The sequence below is a fragment of the Embiotoca jacksoni genome, unplaced genomic scaffold (genome assembly GCF_022577435.1).
Source record: "Embiotoca jacksoni isolate LCO1_2020_lvr unplaced genomic scaffold, fEmbJac1.0.p SCAF_28, whole genome shotgun sequence".
Taxonomy (NCBI): domain Eukaryota; kingdom Metazoa; phylum Chordata; class Actinopteri; family Embiotocidae; genus Embiotoca; species Embiotoca jacksoni.
Window position 1 is genome coordinate 1,303,667 of NW_027185379.1, and position 21,330 is coordinate 1,324,996.

At 43.2% G+C, this 21,330-nt stretch overlaps 2 protein-coding genes and 1 non-coding gene across 3 annotated transcripts; all 3 read right to left on the reverse strand.

Annotated features, from left to right (window-relative positions):
* Positions 1–1,199: 1,199 nt before the first annotated feature.
* Positions 1,200–1,363, reverse strand: LOC138205478 (U1 spliceosomal RNA). The gene has a single exon (XR_011178872.1). It is a non-coding gene; the product is annotated as a U1 spliceosomal RNA (small nuclear RNA).
* Positions 1,364–3,659: 2,296 nt separating this feature from the next.
* LOC138205459 (THAP domain-containing protein 5-like) lies at positions 3,660–6,687 on the reverse strand. The gene is made up of 5 exons (XM_069161486.1): positions 6,458–6,687; positions 5,736–5,919; positions 4,549–5,321; positions 4,189–4,375; positions 3,660–4,083 (listed from the first exon to the last, which is right to left on the reverse strand). Exons 1-5 carry the CDS (start codon positions 6,532–6,534, stop codon positions 3,964–3,966), a joined length of 1,341 nt encoding a protein of 446 aa, XP_069017587.1. The 5' UTR covers positions 6,535–6,687; the 3' UTR covers positions 3,660–3,963.
* Positions 6,688–7,181: 494 nt separating this feature from the next.
* Positions 7,182–13,416, reverse strand: ppp5c (protein phosphatase 5, catalytic subunit). The gene is made up of 13 exons (XM_069161429.1): positions 13,320–13,416; positions 12,086–12,327; positions 11,116–11,263; positions 10,793–10,914; positions 10,634–10,699; positions 10,400–10,498; positions 10,167–10,272; positions 9,798–9,940; positions 9,442–9,529; positions 9,319–9,359; positions 9,005–9,183; positions 8,831–8,912; positions 7,182–8,512 (listed from the first exon to the last, which is right to left on the reverse strand). Exons 1-13 carry the CDS (start codon positions 13,414–13,416, stop codon positions 8,450–8,452), a joined length of 1,476 nt encoding a protein of 491 aa, XP_069017530.1. The 3' UTR covers positions 7,182–8,449.
* Between the last annotated feature and the right edge of the window lie 7,914 nt (positions 13,417–21,330).

Consider the following 21,330-nt stretch of genomic DNA (forward strand, 5'->3'; position numbering starts at 1 on the left):
AGAACTGTATTTTTCACAGTTTCTTATTTTATTCAAAGGTGAGGTGTTTATTGTGCTCCAAGGAGTTGGGGTACAATAACAACACCTCATCCATGCTGAGGCGTTACCGTGCCTTGCATGAGAATAAGGAGGAAACTGGAGCTTCACCCAGCCAAGGTAAGTCATTACAACATTACAAATGCACCATCACAATTTTTCCCTGTTCACTTTTGTTTATTGTGCAAATAAAGACAGGTAGCAGACACTGTATTTATTCTCTTTTAACCAGCCACCAGAAAACAAGAGCTGGATGAAGCCCTCGTCTCCATGATAGTGAAGGACACACAGCCCTTCAGTATTGTGGATGATGTTGGATTCAGGGCATTTGTGTCCAAACTGGATCCTAATTATGTTCTCCCTACAAGGCAGGTATGTATGGGTGCATGCATGAAACAGATGAGTACTTTATTGTGTCTCACAGTTCAGCACTATATATTTTTTCCTTGAGGCTCTGAAGGCCATGGTGGAGGCCAAGTATGAGTCAGCTAAGGAGAAGGAGAAGGCTAAAGTGGAAAAGGTGGCTGCTGTTAGCCTTACTTCTGACATGTGGACATCCACAAAACCAAAAACTGTTGAGAAACTGTTATTTCTGAATAAAAAAGAATAAAATGTCCCCTGTCCTGTACATCATTGTCCAAGTTACACGAGCATATTCAGTCCCCTCTTCCTAGTTCCACAAACACTTCCACTGTCCTCTGCCTGCTTAAGCCCATGCCATTTTCCTAAAGTGACAGAAAAACATGATTACACAACCTGCCATATCATATGATACTACCATTTTGGGAAAATTTACACACACAGAATACATTCAAAAAATATGTTATTATGCACATATGTGATAATTTATGTACAGAAATTATTTGGTCATACATTTTAGTAATTCATAGTCATTCCCAACAGCCATAACAGACACAAACATTCAATACATCACATCACGTGGTTCAGATACAGCTGCCTGTCATTATACACTTGGCCAGTAGGTGGTTTCGTGTTCACATGAAGCTTCTAGAAATGAACCCTTTCTAGAACCAACTGACTGAAGTGGTTCGATGCCTCATGAGGCTTCATCTCACCATCACTCGGTGCAACAATATAAGACTGAACAACTAGATATATTATATCTGCTGAATGAAGGAGTTGTTTTATTTTCACCAAGTTATCAGGGGAGAGCGCGAACGCAGTCCCCCACTACCAGAAATTATGCAGTCGAGATTCCCACATTTGGGGAATTCGCAGTGGTCAGCACAGCCGGAGTGCAATGGCTGAGCCTCGCCCTGGGTGAACCACCTTCATGATCATGGTATCTCCCCTGCCAGGTAAGTATGAGTTGTACACATCACCGACGGGGAAGTCTTTCACACACAAACCGGGCAGACTGCCGGTGCTGACCGTCTACAAATGAACCAAAACCGCAGGCTGCGACTCCACACGATGTCAGTGTAGATGAAGAGGGTTTGTACCGAAGCCCACAATCATTATTCACCTTATATTTTAAGATAAAATACTGCTTACCCTATCCCATGATGCAATGCGGTATTTACATATCAAAAGCGATTGAAAGATCACCGACTTTAACTTACTACAAATGACAGAAAGCCAAACAGACGTTCAACTGAACCAAAACTAAATTATACTGCAGGAAAAAGAGTTAGATTCACATCATTAAAAAAAAAAGAGCAAAAACACAAATCGTGTTTTCAGCACTGAGATCACTTCCCGTTTCGTTGTTTGCTTGTGGTGTGAAACTAACATCCACATCTGCCATCTGCTGGTCTGGAGTGTGAACAGCAGAAGCTTTTGCATTTTGACAAATAGAATAAATTGTGAAACGTGAAACGTGAAAGTCCGTCCATCTGAAACGTATGAACAAACTTTTAAATCATTAAAATGTGCAAGAAATGGAGAATCGATCGCTCCGAGCTGAACGTCGCCGTTAAATGCCCAACTGGAAACCAAATTCAGCTTCTTAAAACGCGGTCAATAGTAAAACAAAAAACAGCACACATACTGATTCTACATTGATAAACGTATCAAAGGTAATTTACGTCCCCATTTATAGAAACGTTGGAGGCACGTCATGCTCTTCTCCAAAGCACAAACTAAGCTTTCAAACACAAATAAATAAAAATAAATATGAAATAATTCAGGTGAAATACAGTGGGTACGGAAAGTATTCAGACCCCTTTAAATTTTTCACTCTTTGTTTCATTGCAGCCATTTGCTAAAAATCAAAAAAGTTCATTTTATTTCTCATTAATGTACACTCAGCACCCCATCTTGACAGAAAAAAACAGAAATGTAGAAATTTGTGCAAATTTATTAAAAAAGAAAAACTGAAATATCACATGGTCATAAGTTTAGTAGGTCTGCTGGGCTGAGCAGGAAACGCAGAGCATCTTGTGTACATCATAAGGGGTTATTTCTAGAATATTCAAGGGGGATCCTGTGAAGAGTTATTTAAGCTACTTGGCAGACTGACTCCAGGTCACAATTTACAAGCACTTTATCAGCCTCTAGTGGAGAGCAGAGCGAACTGCAGGATTAAACTCGTGAACCAACAACATGTGAGCTGGAACAAACTGCCCCAATGTTGATTTAAAATCTAGATAACCCCCTAAATTACACTAGATTCATTCTTATTGAAGGCTGCCTGCATGTTTCAGCTGTTTAACGCAGATGTTCCAGTTGTTCTCGTCCATTCTGGGGTGGTTTTAGCTGTGTGTGTGTTTTTGGTCGTTATCCTGTTAAGAGGACTCTGGACCGGTCACGGAGACAGTTTTCTGACACATCTATTTTTATTAGATGTATATATATACAATTTTTATTGTATCATACTGGTGATTAAAGTCACATGTTTGGTAGCTGCTGTGTTTTCTTGCTAAACTTAAACTACAACTGCTTAGAAAAAGATAACTAAAAGGACTCATGATAAAAAAAAATGTTAAAGCTTGTTTTGTTTTACTGCTTCTTAAAGTCACAGAAGTTACCCTGTAGTTAATTTAGATAAGTTTTATGCACCAATATTGACCTAAAACCTACTGAACCCAATTAAGCCTCTGGAGGATTAAGGCCGTTTTGTAGAAGCAAATATTTGCTTTTTTCACCTCTTCCGATCCTTCAATGCATCACAATGTGCTTCTTTGATTACAGGACTGTGCAGCGAGACCACGTGGCAACCCACCATGAGAACATCCAGTTCAAACCCTCAAGTCTGGCACAAAGACCACCACAGCACTGATCAGGAGAACTTGTTGACTCTTTTTGAGAGTCTAATGGACCCTAGTGGCCATCAGTGGCATTGCACCAAAAAAACCTGTCAGAATATGTGCCCATTTCCTCTGAAATGACCTTTAATGATGCGTTAATGAAGCAAATTCAGGTGAAATCTTTCAAATAAAACTGAACACCAACCTTTACTCACTTAATCAAAGTCTTTTTAACATCCCTTTAATGTTAATGTTTTGTCAAAAATCATTTTTCACACGTTCTGTCAGCTGATAACTTTTAATGTGATTGTCTTTTTTAAAATTTGTATTATTTTATTCATGTTTAATTATAGAATGTATTGGAACCATGTTGCATGGTGATTCTGCTCTTTCAATAAAATTGATTGATTGATATACATTTTCACAAACAAAAATATTTTAATAAGTCAAACAAATGTTTGTTAAAGATGAGTTGGGTCGTGGGTAAACAACCTTAAAAAAAACAACACATTCAGCACGGTCATATATTAATCATCTATATTTGTGCAAAGCTCATAGCAGATGGACCAACACATTTTCCTCATTTCATCCACAGATTTTCTTTTGATTACACAAAACCAAAATTACGTAGCATTATTTCTTTTTTTAGCCTCGTTACTTGTATTTTGGCAAAGCGGGCAGCAGACAGACAGGTGAGATGTCCGTGGTCAGTTGGGTGTCACAGCTTTGCCTCTGCATTGTTCAGCGGCGTATACAAGTACGCACCGTCGTCCTCTTCGTAGATGATGGCAACAGTCTCGCCGGCATCCGACACCGCTGCACTGGTCTGCAGGTAAGCCTGAGGAAAGGAGGGGATGTGTGTGTGTGTGGGGGGGGGGGGGGGGTTAAATACTACAAATATAACACACAAAATGAACTCAAAAAAATAAATAAAATAAAATACCCTCTCAAGGAGCTGCAGGCGCTCTTCGTTCAGCAGGTTGTTTTGTCTCAGCTGACTGACGGTGTTCTCCAGGCCCAGAAGTTTCTCCAGGTGTCGGCGGTGTCGCTGCTGCAGCACTTTCACCTTTTTCTGCAGCTCAGCCACAATCGCCTCCAGCTGCTCCTTGCTCAAGCTGTTCTTGTGGTAGCTGTTCACGCAACACGAAAAGACACTGTATGAGCTGGAATACAGTCAGAGCTCACAGGAAACTGGCTAATTAAATCTGACCTCATGTAAACTGTGTTCTTGATTAAAACCAAATACATTTTTCTATGAGTGAAATTACAGCGAATGTAATTTAGATCAGGAGTCGGCGCTCACCAGTGCTCCTCCAGCTGAGGATCTTGCTGCTCCGCGTCGTCGTCCTCCGACTTGCCTTCGTCTCCGTCCTCCGTGTCCAGTCGCTCCACGGTGAGGACCAGCGACGTCGGGGGCGGCGCCACATGTTTGGACACGATGGGCACGGTGGACGTGATGGGCTTGGAGCTCAGAGCGGACGACAGCACCGTATCCGGGGAAATCACCTTTTGGGTGGAGGTTTCAGCGGGGAGAACATTCGGTATCGTCTCGAAGTAGGCGATGACTTGAGTTTCGTGGACGTCGGAGAACTCCTCCGTGGTGTAAGACGCATCTTCGACCGCATCGGAAGCTACGGCCTCGTCTGCGCAACCGAGCGCGGAGTCATTCAGGACCAGTTTGTGGCCTCGAGTTAAAAGGGTGGCGGTGATTCCATGAAGAAGCTCATCTCGCCCCTCGCCGGCAGGGCACTCGGACACGACGACCACCTCCGTGTTCTCTCCGCCGCTGCTTACGTCATCTACCGCGTGGAATAAAGTTAAAGGGAAATTCACCCCAGTTTCGAACCTGCCCGCGGACGCCAGCGGATCCGAGCCAGTCAGGACAGAACGGTCAGATTCTCCAACATCACTCAACTCCACCAAGCCGGTTTCTCCCTGTTCAGACGGGTTGACGGCGATCTCGTACAGGTGCACCGTGTGCAACGTGCTCTGCATCTCCACGCCGTCCAAAGCCGCCGTCCTGTCGTCTCGAAGACGCTTCGGCTTGTTGTCGCTGTGATCCGCGGCTTTCCGTTTCTAGAAGGAAGCGGGAAGAGTGTCAATCAAAAGCAACACGACAGAGTTTCACAGTTTCAACCGAGAGCAGCTGTCGGGTTGCAAACTAAAATACTTTCACATCGACTTCAGCCATCACCAAAATCTGTCATAACGTGCTCTTTGTAAATTGGAAATAATCGCTTCATACATGTGCTTTTTTACAACAACAACAACAACAAAAATCTTGCCAGATCACATATTTCAGTAGTTTTAAATTCAATTAAATTTAAAGCAGTAAAATGTTGAATAAACAGGAAAAAAAAAACAAAAAAAATCTGTGTTTATGTGTCGCAACTTTTTCAAGAGTTCAGTATTCAGCCAAATTATTTGCCAATAACGAGCAGCCCTTAAAATTTTATGACAACGCCCGTAGTTTTCTTTGTGCGCTTTTACCTCCGCCTCTTGGAAAACGGTGGGCACGGCGTCGCTCTCCAGGTACCGGATCCCCCATCGCACCTTAAAGCACGAAGGTGCAAAATGTTCGTGGCAGATATACTGGTGTCGAGAGGGGGTCCAGTTCTCACGTCCCATGTTCCTCAGCCACCGCTGCAGGCGGGCCGGGTCCTGCAGAGGGAACCTGGAAAAGATGGAAAAGACGCCAGGCGTCGGTCACACTCGTGCTTCCTTCAGGAGAAATACGGTCATAATGTTTGAAACTGGAGAACCACACGCCAACTCTCAGTCCACATCAGCAGAGCATCAGATACGGAGTGATCAGATTACAGACGCTCAACTCTTTGAAGGTTTTTTTTTTTTTTTTTTTGGCTCGTCATCCAAGAGTGACGTCATCAAACTCAAGTCTTTTTAATGGGTCAACTTCCAAGTTTAAGATGATCTTTAAAATCGGTTGCTCCATAAACCAAGACTCAAATCAAAAATAAATACAAATAAATACACTTAACTGCACATTTCCCAAAAAAATGACGATGTGAAATTTGAAATTAAAAAAAATATATATATATTTCAGGACAGCAAAAAGTTGTAAATATCGACGTGGCGCGGACCGACTCGTTGAACAGGAAAAGGCTGCTTGGATTAGAAGACGCCTCTTTAATCTGCTCTTATCTAAAAAAAATAAAATAAATAAAAAGCGTTAATTTAAATCAACAACTTACTTGTAGAAGCTCTTCCGGTCGGTTCCGCCGTTCCCGGAGTCATTCCTGCAGTTCGGTACCGAGCAGTACTTCGGCATCTCGTCGCGGACGTCAGGTGTCGCGGCAGCGAGCCGTCTTCGTGTCCGACTCGGTTCACAACAAGGTGAAACTCGTGTTTCCGCGTGTTTGTCAACTCACGGCGCGCAGTTAGCGAGCGAGATCAGCTGTCACACGGGTGACGTCAAATAATCGCGACCTAACCCCCCTCCTCTCCGGTCGCCGCATGGCTTTCTGAACTTCAAGTGAAAACGTCATCCACGCGAGTCGGTGACGTCAAGGAGCCACGAGGCGGAAGTTAGCTTCCTTTTTTTTTTTTCCACAGGTTCCATTTGGCACTAAAGAGGGAAGTCACGTGACTTCCAGCTCTGCGTCTTTTAACACAATAAAGGTCCCGTAGATTTAATCTAATATTGACTTTTTTTTTTTCCCATCCATCTATTTATTTTTTTGTGTATAGTTTGTGTCTGAAATTATTCATTGGTCTTACTTTAAAAAAAAAAAAAAAAAAAAAAAAAAAAAAAAAAAAAAACTTATTGTATTATAATTTTAAATTTGTTCTTATTGTGTGCACTTTTTTTTCTCCTAATTGTTTATATGCTGCTGTGAAGATTAAATGCCCCACCTCTTATCTGTCTATCTAAATGCAAAAACATGTGAAACTTACAAAACAAGCGCAGACGACAAGTTGACATAAATAAAGATACCAGCTCGTTTAAAAAAAAAAAAAAAAAAAATCACTGGACTGGCTTTTTTATTCAATATTTTTTTTCCAAACATAACACAGAATCTTTCATTGATACAGTATATATACATACACGTCAGTGTGTATTACTTTGTCTAAAAAGTTGAGGGCCGTTGGGACAATGCAGCTGTGCGTTTCAAGACAGGGTTGCATTTTGGACGTTTGTGTACTGCAGAAATCGATATATGAGGTGGTGAAGAAGCCTCCTGGGGATTCTAGCATGTGTTTGGAGACTCGGGTGCCATCAGTGTTCGCGTTACACCAAAGCTGATGTTGAAGAGCAGACTGTGTGCGGGAGCTTGTCGGGTCGAGTGGCACGATGACGATCGAGGGTGAAAACGTGGGAGAGCAGCAGCAGTTGTCTTCCCCAACAGGAAGCAGTGCGGCAGTACAAAGTAAAAATGTCACGAGCTACATGACTGAACCAGCTAAACACACCACTAATGGTAAAACAGCACCTTTAAGAATGTATCCGGAGACAACTAATCTCTCTCTTTTTTTTTTTTTTTTCTTGAGACTGGATTCACACCTGTAATTAAGATTTTATATTCCTGTAAAATAAAAAATAAAATAATAAAAAGAGAGACTGACATACTGTAGGTTGGTTTGAGAAACACTGATAGACATGCTGATGTTAAACCAGTTCACAAAGCTCGAAAACTGCAGGCCAACAGTACAATGCTGGGTTTCAGGGTCACAAGATCACTCCTTGCAAAAACGGAACATTTTCATTACAGATCTTTGGTACGCACCAGCGGTTTGATGCCATCTGCTGAGTATATCAGATATTTAAAAACCAAGGAGCTTGAAGAAGGGGAGGCTCGTCTGCTTTCTCAGGGTTGGATTCTTTACCCGGTGATGGAACAACAAGGAGCAGGAAAAATTGGTCAACGAGAAATGTGGGATTTTTTTTTTTCCTCCCCCCACAAACGTGAAGGAATACATCCCATTTCTGGAGTGGGCTGGTCTAAGTGATCTCCTCCCATCTGAACTACAACATGTGGGTTTGTTTTTTTTCTGCGTTCAACTAGCTGAAGTTTGTTGGGGAGAAGGATCCTTTAGGCCGAGCATGAGACGAGAGCATGTCCGAGCGCTGGGAGGGAATGAGGTGGCGGAGGAAGGGTGGGGTGGGGTGGGGTGGGGGTGGGGGGGGTGATTGGGTTCAGGTCCGACGGGAGGTCATCAGTGTCACAGACAGATTAGCGTGGCCTCTACATCATCCCCAACTGCATTAGCGTGTTGGCGTACGCCATGGGCTTGACATTCGGATGAGGCTGGAAGAAGAACGTGAGGAGGAACATCAGTTGAAGCTGCAACAAGCTTTTCAAAAGGTTTTAGTAGCTTGAACGGCCTGTTGCAAAGTTAACTTCCTTAAATAGTAGTCAAACTTGTGTTTTTAAACAATTTACTTCACAGACTTTTCAGATTCAAAGAAAGGTTCAAATTTTACAATGAAGCTCTTCAGTAAATTATTACCAAAACCAAAGGGCACAAAAACATGAACCATCTCAAACATACAAATCTCCCAGAACAATGAATTTGATTTCAGATAGAGTATATTAATACGACACACTAGTGAGTAGGTTACTGACCACAGCAGTGAACTGGTGAAATTCTGGCTTGAGGTCTGATCCCCTGAGGTGGATGTAAGCTCCTTTGTTTCCCATCTGATCACTGTGGAAAAGGCGCAATACGACATTAGAAAAATGAAAGTGTCCCGCCAAAGCGACAGCTGACTCATCGGTTTAGACGACGCCATTACTTACCAGTAGTTGGGTGCTGAGAACACGGTGATGCACTTCCCTGAGTGAGTGACCTCGTAGCCCTCACCTTTGACCTCATGACTACGCACGATGTAGTCCAGCTTGTTCTGTTCCAGGAAGCGCTCCGTCACGTCGGGCCCAAACTGGCAACTGACTCCTCTCTTGCTGACCGACCGGCCACTCTGCACGAGAGAGAGAGAGAGAGAGAGAGAGAGAGAGAGAGAGAGAGAGAGAGGAGGACAAAATCATTTTTAATCCAAAATGATGCTCATCCACCAGTGGAGACTCTGAATTAGACCTTTTGGGTGGGAACCGACCTGAGGCTGTGGATCCGACCAGAGCAGGTCACACATTGGACCTGTGAAAGAGCGGCAGAAGGTGATGAAATGGATCTGCTCTTCTCTACAGAGAGAGAGAGAGAATTTGGGGTCTGACCCTACCTGAGTCTGGAGGCTGTCTATTCCTGTCAATCTTCCTGAGGTCCTCCAATGTGACGCCGTCTTCACTGAACAGTCCCCCGTGCATCACCTGACATGCAGAATCTTTATTAGGACTGTGAGTGCAACCGCACAACAATAATCATCAGAGTCATATCTTCTCAGCAGTAAGTAGCATCCTATAAATAACAACAACACGATCGTATGAAAATATTACACCGCTTCCATTTATTGACTTAGGAAAATGATCAAAACGTGCCGCCATGAGTCAGAAACCTTTAACGGACGCCTGAGCTGGTAAACAACATCTAAACCATCCGCCGCAGTCACGTCTTCCAGTTCTCGTTGCCAAATCTTACCAGTACTTTGCTGTTGATACACTGTGCAAGAGGCAGCCACTGGAAGACCTCGCTGAAGAGTTGAAACATCTGGGCTGTGTACTTGGCTTTGACCTCCCCTTCGAAGCCGTACATCTGGTTCATGTTGTCCGTCTCGTGGTTGCCTGCAGGTATAAAGCTTCGTTACTGCACGTTGTACAATCCAGGTTTAATACGCTGATGCAAAAGTCTGTAATTTAACAGTCGGAGCGAAATGAAATATGAACACAAAAAAAAACGGCTTTCACTGTTGCTCTATAAACGCTACGACGGTAACCAGGGCGACGCATAATATATCGACATGTAACGGATGTGAAAACAATGCTCGGGCACACAAGTGAGCGCTCTCACCTCTGAGCAAGTGGAAGTTGTTGGGGTGGAGTAGCTTGAAGCCGAAGAGGGTGAGAATGACCTCGAGGGAGAAAGAGCCACGATCCACAAAGTCGCCATTGAACAGCTGGATGCTGCGGTTAAGCACTTAAAACGAACAGGTTCAGACATCACGGCACAAACCTGGAGGATGACCGGCCCGGACAAATATTTTTTAAACCCGACGTGTGGCCGTTCACACAACGAAAGGATACGTAAGGGTTGGTCTCTGAGGGTAAGCCGTTCAACTTGAAGATGTTGAGGAGGTCGTAGTATTGCCCGTGGGTGTCACCACAAATAGTAATTTTTTCTGCCTGTTGAAGAGAGAAACAGAATAGAGTCCAAAACAACAGATATTAAGTTCGTAGGCGTGCCAATAAAAAAACAATCTAGCTCTGCAGTCCCGTTACAGAGGAGGGAATATAATTATTTCTCTGGAAAGCTCTTACCTCTTTTAATGTGATTTCAACAAGACTCGGTAGTTTCGATAGAAGATCTTTCACTTGCACCAAAATCTGAAAGAGTACAACAATAATATGTACTACAGGTAATACTACTTTCAGAGAGTGTGCTGTATTTGATTATGTAATAAAAATAAACATGCTTACCTGGTAAGCACACTTTCTGTGCAGTTTCTTCTGGTCTTGGAACCAATCCATCATCTCGTTCATAAACGTCAACGTGACTTTTCCATCTTCGAGTTTGGGCCCCACGTAGTCGTCCTCGATCGCTGCAATGCAAGATCATCTTTAATTTCAAATATCACAAACAGTCAAGGATCGAATGGTTCACGCCGGCGCGTTTTGTTACCTTTCAGCTCCTGTTTTACATGTTTTGTTTAATCGGTGCAAAAAAAAACCCCGATTAAATCACACTATTATTACAACTGCAACATATTTTCTTTATATTCATGTAATAACAGGAAACTTACTCATGTTTTCAATGTCCAGAGAGTCAACAACAGATTTTTTGATCTCGTCACTGGCAATGGCTCGTTCAAAGGCCTTCTGTTTCACAATCTTGTTACATTCCTGAAACTTCATCCTCGCATCCTTGTCGTTCGGTCGAACCCTCACTACCTGTAATCAGACCAGGGAAAGGATATGACACAAACAGAGGCTAATCATCACCTGCAAAGAACATTAAATGAATGTTCATAAAAGTATATTAACAATAAAGGTTCTTATGCAAACGGCTTTCAGGTGGGTGAAAATCATTTGTGTGGTTCTGTAAATGGAGAACATTTAACCAAACCTGAAGAGGTAAATACAAGTAAACATACTTTTCTGACGTACAGATGGTATTCAACTCACAAAAGGAAGATTGCACACTTTCCTGTGGAACAGCAACAATATCCTTTTTATTTATTGCTGTTGGCACACAGGCGGTGAAAACTATGCATTTTAATCTGGGCTCATTTCATGTTAAAGACATTATGCAATAATTACTATCTATTAAAAGTGCCTTAAAAATATTGTAAAAACCCAATTTTTGTTTTATATAGTGGCCCCCCCGAAATGTTTTATTACATTTTCTTAACATGAATTAAGCCTATTATTTTCTCATAGGAAGTGTTTTTATTTTTTTTTGCATGTTACATCACATATTATGAAAAGCGCACAAACAACAATAAACAGCTTTGGTATGAGTCTATTCACGCTGCATCTAACTGGCTTCCTGAGTGGATTAAAGGATAATCCCCCGAAATACAGGGTTGTAAGGAAACATAAAGAGCCTAACGCGCAGTGACAGGTCAACGAATAGGACCGGAGGGCGCTTTCTTCAGAGAAAATCCAGATATAGGCTGTGCAATCGCTCATGTCCTGCATGTTTCGAGGTTCAGACAACATGACAGCGGAAAGCACGCAGCTGCCATCAATCAAAGTTGCTATATTTCTTACCGTTTCGTAGTCCTTAAGTGCAGCTTTAAACTTGCCCAGTGCCATGTTGGAGGTGGCCCGGCGGTAATATCCCTTAATGTAGTTTTTGTCTATCTCCAGGGCCTTCGTAGCATCTGCCAGGGCATAGCCATAGCACTCTGTGCGTAGGTATGCCAGGCTTCGGTTGCTGTAGTAGATGGCGTTGGATGGATTGAGCTCCAACGCCTCCGAGTAGTACTTGATAGCATTTTCATAGTCTTTATCTGAAAAACAAAAACAAATGTTAAACTCTTATTGGACTGAGTCTGTAATTCCAAACTACGGCAAAACAAAAATACTTAAAAAAAATAATGAATCTGAAGCAGTTAAGACACGTGATCAGTCTGGTATTATGCTGTCTATATTTTATTATCTATATTATTCATTGAAAGACAATAAGACAGATAAAGCTTTACTTGTGGTCCTGAATGATATCAGCACGTATTGCTGCGTGGGTTGGTTGATATGACCCTCAGAGTCACTAACGATGCAGACATTTTACATTGCACCCAGAAAACGTTAAAACGTGGTTTCGTAGCCGTGTTGTTGTTGTTTTTTTGTTTTTTAGACAGGCATCGGAACAGTCCACTTTCCATGACCGCGGCCTCGCGCATGCGCACTTCGACCCGCGGTTAAAACACCGGGGGCCTCCCCAAACTCAAACATCAGGACACATCTGTCGGGAGTCCGCGTCACAAAGACCGACTCGCATTTTCCACAACGTACGTGAACTAAAGCACACGGAAAGACTGGTCTTCGTCACAGATTTATTATTATTATTATTATTATTATTATTTTGGGGGAGGAGGGGGGGGGGGAGAAACCTCACTTAAAAGATCTAACGACAAACTGTCACAACTAAAAAAACAAACAAACATAAACAAACGGGGGTTTTGGCGCCACAGGGCCCCGAGCAGCGCGCCAAAAAAAAACCCCGCGACGGCACGCGCGATGCTGTCACCGTTTAGAAGGTTGGCACGCGAGCGGCTAACTAGCCGCGGCTAACTAGAGAGCTAGTTAGCCGCGCCGCCCGATCCAATGAATGGGCTTCACGGTTAGCACGCTCTCGTTAGCTTAGCTTAAGATGTGCCACCCGGCTCCGCGGCAACCGTTAACCGTGACGGCGTCACGCCGCCGTCGCAGCGAGCGATCGCGTTGATATCTGCCGCAAACTGCCCAAAACGAGCCGGTGACTTGACAGGTCTTCAACGTTTACCTTTAAAGTACTTATTCGCCTTCTCCTTGAGTAGCTCCGCATCATTGCCTCCCTCCGCCATCTTCTTCTTGCTGCCGTGTTCCGATCCGTGCGCCATTGACCGGACTGTCGTAAAGGTCGCAAAGTGCGGTTTTGCTCGAACTGTCGTTTTGTCGTTTGTCACTAGTTTTACTTTGAAGGACAAAAAAAGTCTTCCTGTTTGAGAGAAAATCACGAAAATTGTAATTAAGGGTAATTTATTAGACTGGTAAGTGATGTTAAAACACTTTACGGCTTGAAAATGCATCGAGTTCTCAAATAATGTGTGTATTTTATATTGAGGTTATAATGTCTGAAATGGAAACTGCATGTTTTTGTGGGAGTTTTTTTTTTCCATAATGATTGTCCAATATTTAATTTTCTGCAGTGTCCCGTTAATTTGAATTAAAGTAAAGTGCCTGTATGTCGGGATGTAGTTACGACACTGAGGTAATTTGAGTTTGTTATTCAAATACAGTATCCTAGATACAATATTTTCATTTGAGTTCTTGTAGTTTATTAACCAGCAGAGGTCAGGGCATACCTTCACATAAATACCCATAAAAAGCTGCATAATCCGTCTGGTTTGTAGGCACCCATGAAACTGCTGATAGAGCAAACTACGTTTATAAGAGGTTAACCATAACATTTTTAAGATGATGAGTAATGTGATAGAAACGAATCATTAGTTGAAGATTAGGTGAATGATTCCTGCAGGGGCCTGTTTTCCCATTTGTGTTTCAGGAATTATCACACTGAAAAAAAAAAAATAGCCTCCCCTCAAATGTATCCCTGACTGATCTGCAAAACAAAAACGAGAGGAACAAAAAGTCCGATTTAATTAACGTGTTACACGAAAGTATAGACTCACAAACTCCCTCTGATTGTATTCCAGATGCTTCCCGGCTTGAGGACGCTGCAGCGGAAATTTGGTCTTCCAGCGACCACAAACACAGCGATGAGGGGACACGGCACAGGTGCACCTCTTTACTCACGCACACATGGCGTCTGACGCACAACATAACTGGTTTGCAAAAAAAAACAAAAACATCACGCAACCTTGAACCCCTCTCACTTTTCAGGTTCTCTACGGTGTCTGTAATCAAACTGGTCTGTGGGTCGGGAGGGGAGGGGGGGTGGGGGGTGGTGGGAGAGGTCGGGGGGGGAGGGGGGGGGAGATTTTGGTGTATTTGAGTTTTGGTTAGAGGCATGTGGCACACAGAGAGGATACAGTCCAGTCCGGTCTGCTGCCCTGACGCACAAACAACATCCCACAGTGAAGAGTAAGAGGCCAAACACTCGGATGACTCACCGTGACCCCTGTCGTACACTTTCTGACCTCAGAGGGTGAGTTCACTTTCTCTTAGTAAGATTAGCTATGACTCGTCTTTCTCCGAGCCATAACACGTCTAGTTCTGTGATGGTTTTACTAGCAGCGCTCGCTGGAGGAAAAAGGGGGAAGAAAAAACAAAACAAAACAAAAAAAAAAACAACCCACGACGAGATTGCCCGAGAAGGAGCTGACGTTACAGCCTCGGCCCCACATGAGCGTAAACGCAGACAGTGAGTGGGAGAGACAGTGTGGGAGGGAGGGAGGGGTTTGCTGTCCTCTCGGGTGAGCGATGCATGAGTATGGGGCGTTGGAGGGGTCCTGAGAAAGTTAAAACAAATACGAACGGAGGAGCGCGGAGATATACGAGCAACCAGAGAAAGAGACGGATGAAGGTCAGGGGGGAATGTGAGTGACATTCCTGGGCCGCAAGCCAATGAACGATGAGGTCTGAGAGTGAGCGGAGGATATTGTTACATAGGTTTGGTCCAGACCTTGTTACTATTTATTATCCTGTAGCATATAAGACCGTTGCGTCGTGAATGTTTCGAAACACCCCCTTTAAGTCTTTCGCTCCGCCCCTTTACGCGTCATGTTCACTTTTTATTTTGTAGTTGCTGAAATAGCAGCAGTCTCCTCTGCTCCACTCTTTCCTAATAATTCACTAATGAGCGCCCGACTTCAGGGAGTCTGTGGGGGGTCGCACTTATTTGAACCATGTGTTTTTCTAGCGGGCAGGGAAAAGGATTAAAGCCAAATAAAAGATAAATATTTTTTTTAAAAAGCTCTTGAGCTCCACCCTATTACTTATTTATATCTATCTCGCATGTGCTTGTTTTAGATATTTGGGTCAACTGTTCGCGGGGCATTTCTCTTCTTTCTTTTTTTTTCCAATAGTGTGAGTCATGAATTGTCGGGATTGCTCACATTATACAGCAGCATTACAAAGTCTGTCCTTAATGTTCCAGTGAAACATCCTGTTGATCAGCATCACCATCAGCCACTGTGTGAAACAGTATCCCATTAATGACACATTGCGTGTTCACCGCTGCTAAAGAAGAGTGAAGGGTTGGAAATTTCATGTAATGCGGAAAAAAAGAACTGCGATGCATACCTGCCTACGAATTCTGCTGCTGCTTCACCTTTCCACATTAAAACCTCCTTCTGTTTCTGTGTTTCTTGGACCTGTAACCACGGTGGTACGGGTGGGGACCGGAGGAAAGTATATAAAAGCATTTGTGTTTATATTTTGTTGAGCGTCTGTTTACATTTCTTGAAATTACGCTTAAAATAAGGTTGTTGCCTTCAGTTCCTGCACTGAAATCAGATACAGTTTAAGTCCTGATGAGCAGTTATCATTTTATAAGAATCTGAATCCACATTAAAAAAAAACATACATTGTTTGCTTCTTTAATTATTTTTCTAACTTTTGCATTTAAACTTTGCAGGTTGAATAATGGGAATAATACATTATTTTCTCTGCTACACTGGTGTTTGTCAACAGTTTGATAAGACAGTGTTGCAGAGTTTTGATTATATTGTTCTGATGTAAACATTCATACTTCTTTCCACAAACAAAAACTGAATGAATCTAAACCCGTTTCTTTTTTATTGCCTGTTTCAAATTTGTCCAGTTGACTCTCACGTCCCTCGTCATTTCTTCTGTTGATTCAAAAAGGCTTAGTTAGGTTTTATATCATATTTGCTAACAGACTGAGAATTTTTTTTCCAATCAAACAAGGCAGTTTTGACTCATGAACTAACACAGTAAAGATGGCTGCTTTAGCCACTGAAACCACCGCTCCATACCTGAGTGTAAGCCCACACACAGCCTGAATGGAATCTATTCTTTACGGTGGAAATGTGAAGCAGACTATGGGAGGCTGTTTTTTTTTTTGTTTTTTTAATGGCTCATACCCAGCGGCCCCCTCCTGCCTGACTGGCACCACAGCCTTGTTAAAGGAAATTTAGAAAATGACCGACTAACCAGATAATTAGATTGAGTCAAAACAAATTGCAATGGGAAGTGAAAGCAGCCCAGATTCCTTCAGACTTAGATAGGGATGAAAGGAGATCTTGCATGAACTCCTGCTTTTTGCACCGGTCTGGCCTTATTTGTCCGTATCTGTGGATATTATGATAATTAACCACTTTGTATTTCCTACTTTTTTTTTTTTTTTTTCTTCCATTTTCCGTTGGTTTTTCCTTTGTCTGTGTCATCAGTCGGGGATTTTTTTTTTTTTTTTTTTCCCAACGTCCTCACATGTACATCCTTCTCTTCAAACACACCCCTCTCCCATTCACATCTTATTTTGTAATCCTTCTCTCATTTATATGCTTTCGGTGTATCCTCCTTTCTGTCTCTTTTTCTCATTGTGAGCAGCACCAGTGTTTGATGTGTGCTGGGCACGAGAACAAGGGATCGGATACACACCCCAAACAGGAAATGAGAAATTCAAGCAAATAGACCCGTGTCTGTGTGCCTCGGAGAGAGAGACAGAGGAATGTAGATAGGTGGAGCGGGGTCGGACGGTGGTTAACAAGACACGCTGATTCGAGAGGCTGCAAGTGTTCGAGGTGAAAATGTTGTTAAAGAGAGAGGAGGCGCATCCTGAGAATGATGTTTACCACTTGTCCTGCGTCTCTTCGTCGCCTCATGACATCAACCATCCAACATCCAGAGTGACATAAACTGCCATGTGACTAACCGTACATGGGATCTCGCCTTATTTTTTTTCTCAACATTACATTTTTAGTGCTCCTTTTTAGGCTGCGAAAGACACCAACAGCTGACTTGGGGTCAGACAAAGCTGTATTTGTTTGCTAATTTCACCTTGAGTTGACACCGGCCTTTGTGGGCTCTGCGTCGCACCCACAGCCCACATCTTTACTGGCGTCCTCGTCGGCAACCCTGATGGGGTTGAGCTCATAAAACAAGAAAGCGCCTTGGGATTATCCACCAAAAGCGCCAGTGGCACATAAGCAGAGCGCCTGTGTGACCTGCTGCAGCCCTTTCATCTGGCCATGTGGTTGTTGTGTTCACGCTACTTAACGGTAGCGACGACATGTTGTGGCGGCTAGTTTATTTTACATCGCAGGCTGCGCTCCTACTGTTTATGAGCAACGAGCGATCGAGCACAGCACACATGGTCAAGCTTTTCCACAGAAAGGAAGCCTCATCATAAGTGACTCAGGATGTCTGGGTACACATACTCTGGCCATTAGATGACTACGGGACTTAAAAGGGAAGGAAGACTTCAATAGTTCTCTGCGAACGAGGTGGAAAGAGAGACGGGCTGTTGAGAAAAACACCCCGGCGTCTCCAAACGGGGATCCAGCCGCGCGAATTGCCGAGATCTGATGTGGCGAGACGGCAATAACAAACAAACAACGCACCAGACAGACCAGCGTGTGACAAATATTCAAGACAAACTGTAAATATCAGTCAGTAGAACGACAAACACCACATAATAGCGTACGCACACTAACTTGAGAACACGTGTTTTTTTTTAGTCACTAATGAGACACTAAAACTTTGCCATGTCAATACCAGCTGTGAAGCACAAACACAGACTCAGAAACTCTGCGCAGCGTCTGAAAATATCCAGTAACACATAGGCAGGCCATCCAGGATGTTGTGGGGGAGTGTTTCCTCTTCCTGTTGCTCTTACTGTTGGACTTTCCTGTCAGTTAGCGTTTACTACTGACAGACCTTTGGGTGCCTTCCAGACTCATCCCTGAGTCTTTTTTTTTTTTTTTTTTTTTTTTTTTTTTATCTCTAGAGAGTGTAATTCCTTACTGTAAAGTCTTAGTTCACATCCTGTACTCTTGGGTGGCCAGTCAAGGGAAGCAGGATTAGATTTAGGTGTTCTTTGCAGCAGATGGCCTCTTTTCACCTATTTGTACCGCGGAGACCAGCCAGTAGATATATCAAGGCGAAAAGGAGGACCACCCTTCGTGGCTCAGTCACATGTGTTCATCAGGTGGTGTGAACTAAAAATCAACCGCAGATACTATCCGCCAACTTCCCAGTGGACCTCGGTCTTTTTGATCTCCGTCTTTATCGGCACTGTGGTCAGCAAGCAGATTACTCTTAATGAATTTGCTCACAGATGTCTCCGATGCTTCCACTGAAGGCATGTTGTGTGTGAAGCTCTCAGCCACTCCAATGTATTGAAAGTTAGCCTTTATGATTCAGAAGTGCTCGAGGGCTCGACTGATGCTGCGATCGACTGGCTTGAATTAGTGCCTATTGAAAGGTCTGGGTTCTGTTATACCTGCCGAACACTATTCCTTTCTTGTCCGTGTGTGTTGAGCACATGTGTGTGTACATGTGAGTGAATGTGCCAACGCAGCTGTCAAGTCTGGTATATTTGTTTGCTGCCCTAAAGTGTAGGAAGGAAGAGGCGCTTCACTGAAAGCAGTAAAAAAAACCAAACGTATTTTCAAAATACTACATACAGGTCTTGCTTACAGAATTTTTTTGTATTAGTATAGCTAAAAATAGAGTGTAGTATAAATAAAGATAACATATTACCAGCAGAAATGACATAAACTCGAAGTCATGATAACGTCATTTTTACAACCTTTTAAAATAGCTGGTAAGGATAGAGAATACTTTACCAACTTTATGTATATATATATATTGTGGTTTAATACATACACTGTGTTCGTCTATGTAATGTAGTGGAGTACAAGTTTAAAAGTGCAATAAAAAGAAACTTCAGTTGTGTCTTGTAAAACCACATTGTCCATTAAAAGGCGATAGTCACTGTAGCGTCCAGGTCGTCTGGCTTCAGGCCAGCTTTCACCGTTTTGGCAGTTTGGTCGAGTTTTGCGTATTCTTGCTCTGCTGCCAGCTGGTAGTTGTGACAGTTGGGAAGTTTGATTTTATGAACTCAGTAGCGGATCAACTAAAAACGTGGCGGTTAATACTTTATGGTTATCTGCGGTTTGTGTTGTTATTAGATGCACTAAACGTCCGTTTTTAATAGTCTAATCAAGGTCAGTACGCCTGGTTTGTTTGCTACATAAAGTAAGCCCCCTTTGCTAGATTGCCAGATGACAAGCTAATTGAGCTAGGCAGATACAGCTATGCTAACTGGTCTGAACCGCATATTCAATTCAATTCAACTTTATTTATATAGCGCCAAATCACCACACAGGTTATTTCATGGCACTTAACACATTAAAGTCCTTACAGCAAGACTTTACAATGTTATACAGAGAAACCCAACAATTCAACAATTAATATCAACAGCTGTTTGTATATGTATGAGTTCATGTATATGCGTGAGCCTCTGTGCATATATTCATATTGCACATCTACGTATGAGTGCGTCTGAATATATATATATGTTCCAAGTTGCGGTATGTGCATCGCATCATTGTTCGTGAGAGTGCATTGAATGGGAGGAGAAATGAGGAAGGCCTGCATGAACCATACACATAATTTCACCCGGCTGCCCGCTCCCAAAGTGCCCCAATCACAGGAAATGGGTGTAAAGGAATGACTCAGCTCGCTGTGACCTCCGACTCTCCCTAACACCCCCACCCTCTCCTTTAGGGCTGCTTTAATTAGAATAGCAACTCATTTGTTTTTCTTTGTCTCCACATTCAGTCTTCCTCTCTCGGCCTTTTAAAATGAGCGCATCCCAAGTTTGGTGATGACTCACAGCTTTCTCCTCCACCCATCGCTCTCATGCACTCTCCCTATCTCTTTGTAATTCAATTGGTCAAGATTTTGCCTTCAGTTCAGCGATGTTAAAAAAAAAACAACTAAAACAGCCGTCACACAGATGTATGCTCCTACCATACCTGCTCAGGTGTGTCCGATCCTCAAAATACCAACATGCTCAAACGCACAGTCTAGCTTTGATAGTGTCATGCTGAAGCGTTTATGTATTCACCAAGGCTCAGTTGCTCAAGGCTAACTGACAAACACACACACACACACACACACACACACATTTGTGTACCCGTGCACGTACACAAACACTCGCATGTTGCTTCAAAGGATGGCGTGTTGTAAACAGAGGGACTGGGAAGGAGGAATTTTGTTCTTTGGGGAATTCAGAGCTGGTGGGGAGAGAAAGGAGGGGTGGCGGCACGCTGACCTAATGTCCCTCTGAGCGGAGGCAATGGAGGAACAGGCTGCCGAGCTTTTCTCTCTGCTGTCGTAACCCTTGTGCGCCCATCAATACAGCTGAGAGCTCCACTGCCTCAGGAGGCTGCAGATCACAGTTGAATAATGAAAAACAGACCCTCCACCAAAAGCTACCCTCAAAACCTCACACCTCCCTAACCTCCCATTTATTCCAGAAGTAGAGTCAGGTTACTACGTGATACAAGCAGTGTGTGTGTGCAGGCGCACGTAGGTTCGTCGAGCGGGGAAGATGATATTTCTTTTTTGTTCACTGTGTCAGTTTAACGGCAGAGTTTGATTTGTAACTTAAGTCACACCTCACTTAATTGGAGTCAGCAGCATTGCCCCTGCTTTTACTACGTCTGTGCATCCGTGTGTGTGTGAGCTTGGACGAACGAGTACGTGGGATGAGTAATAGAGTGCGATTGAACTTATGTGTAGTCCCACCGGTGAGACTGAGAGCGTCAGTGCAGCCAAGCTCAATAAGGGGTCTGTGGAGAGCCGCTGCTCTGCCAGCG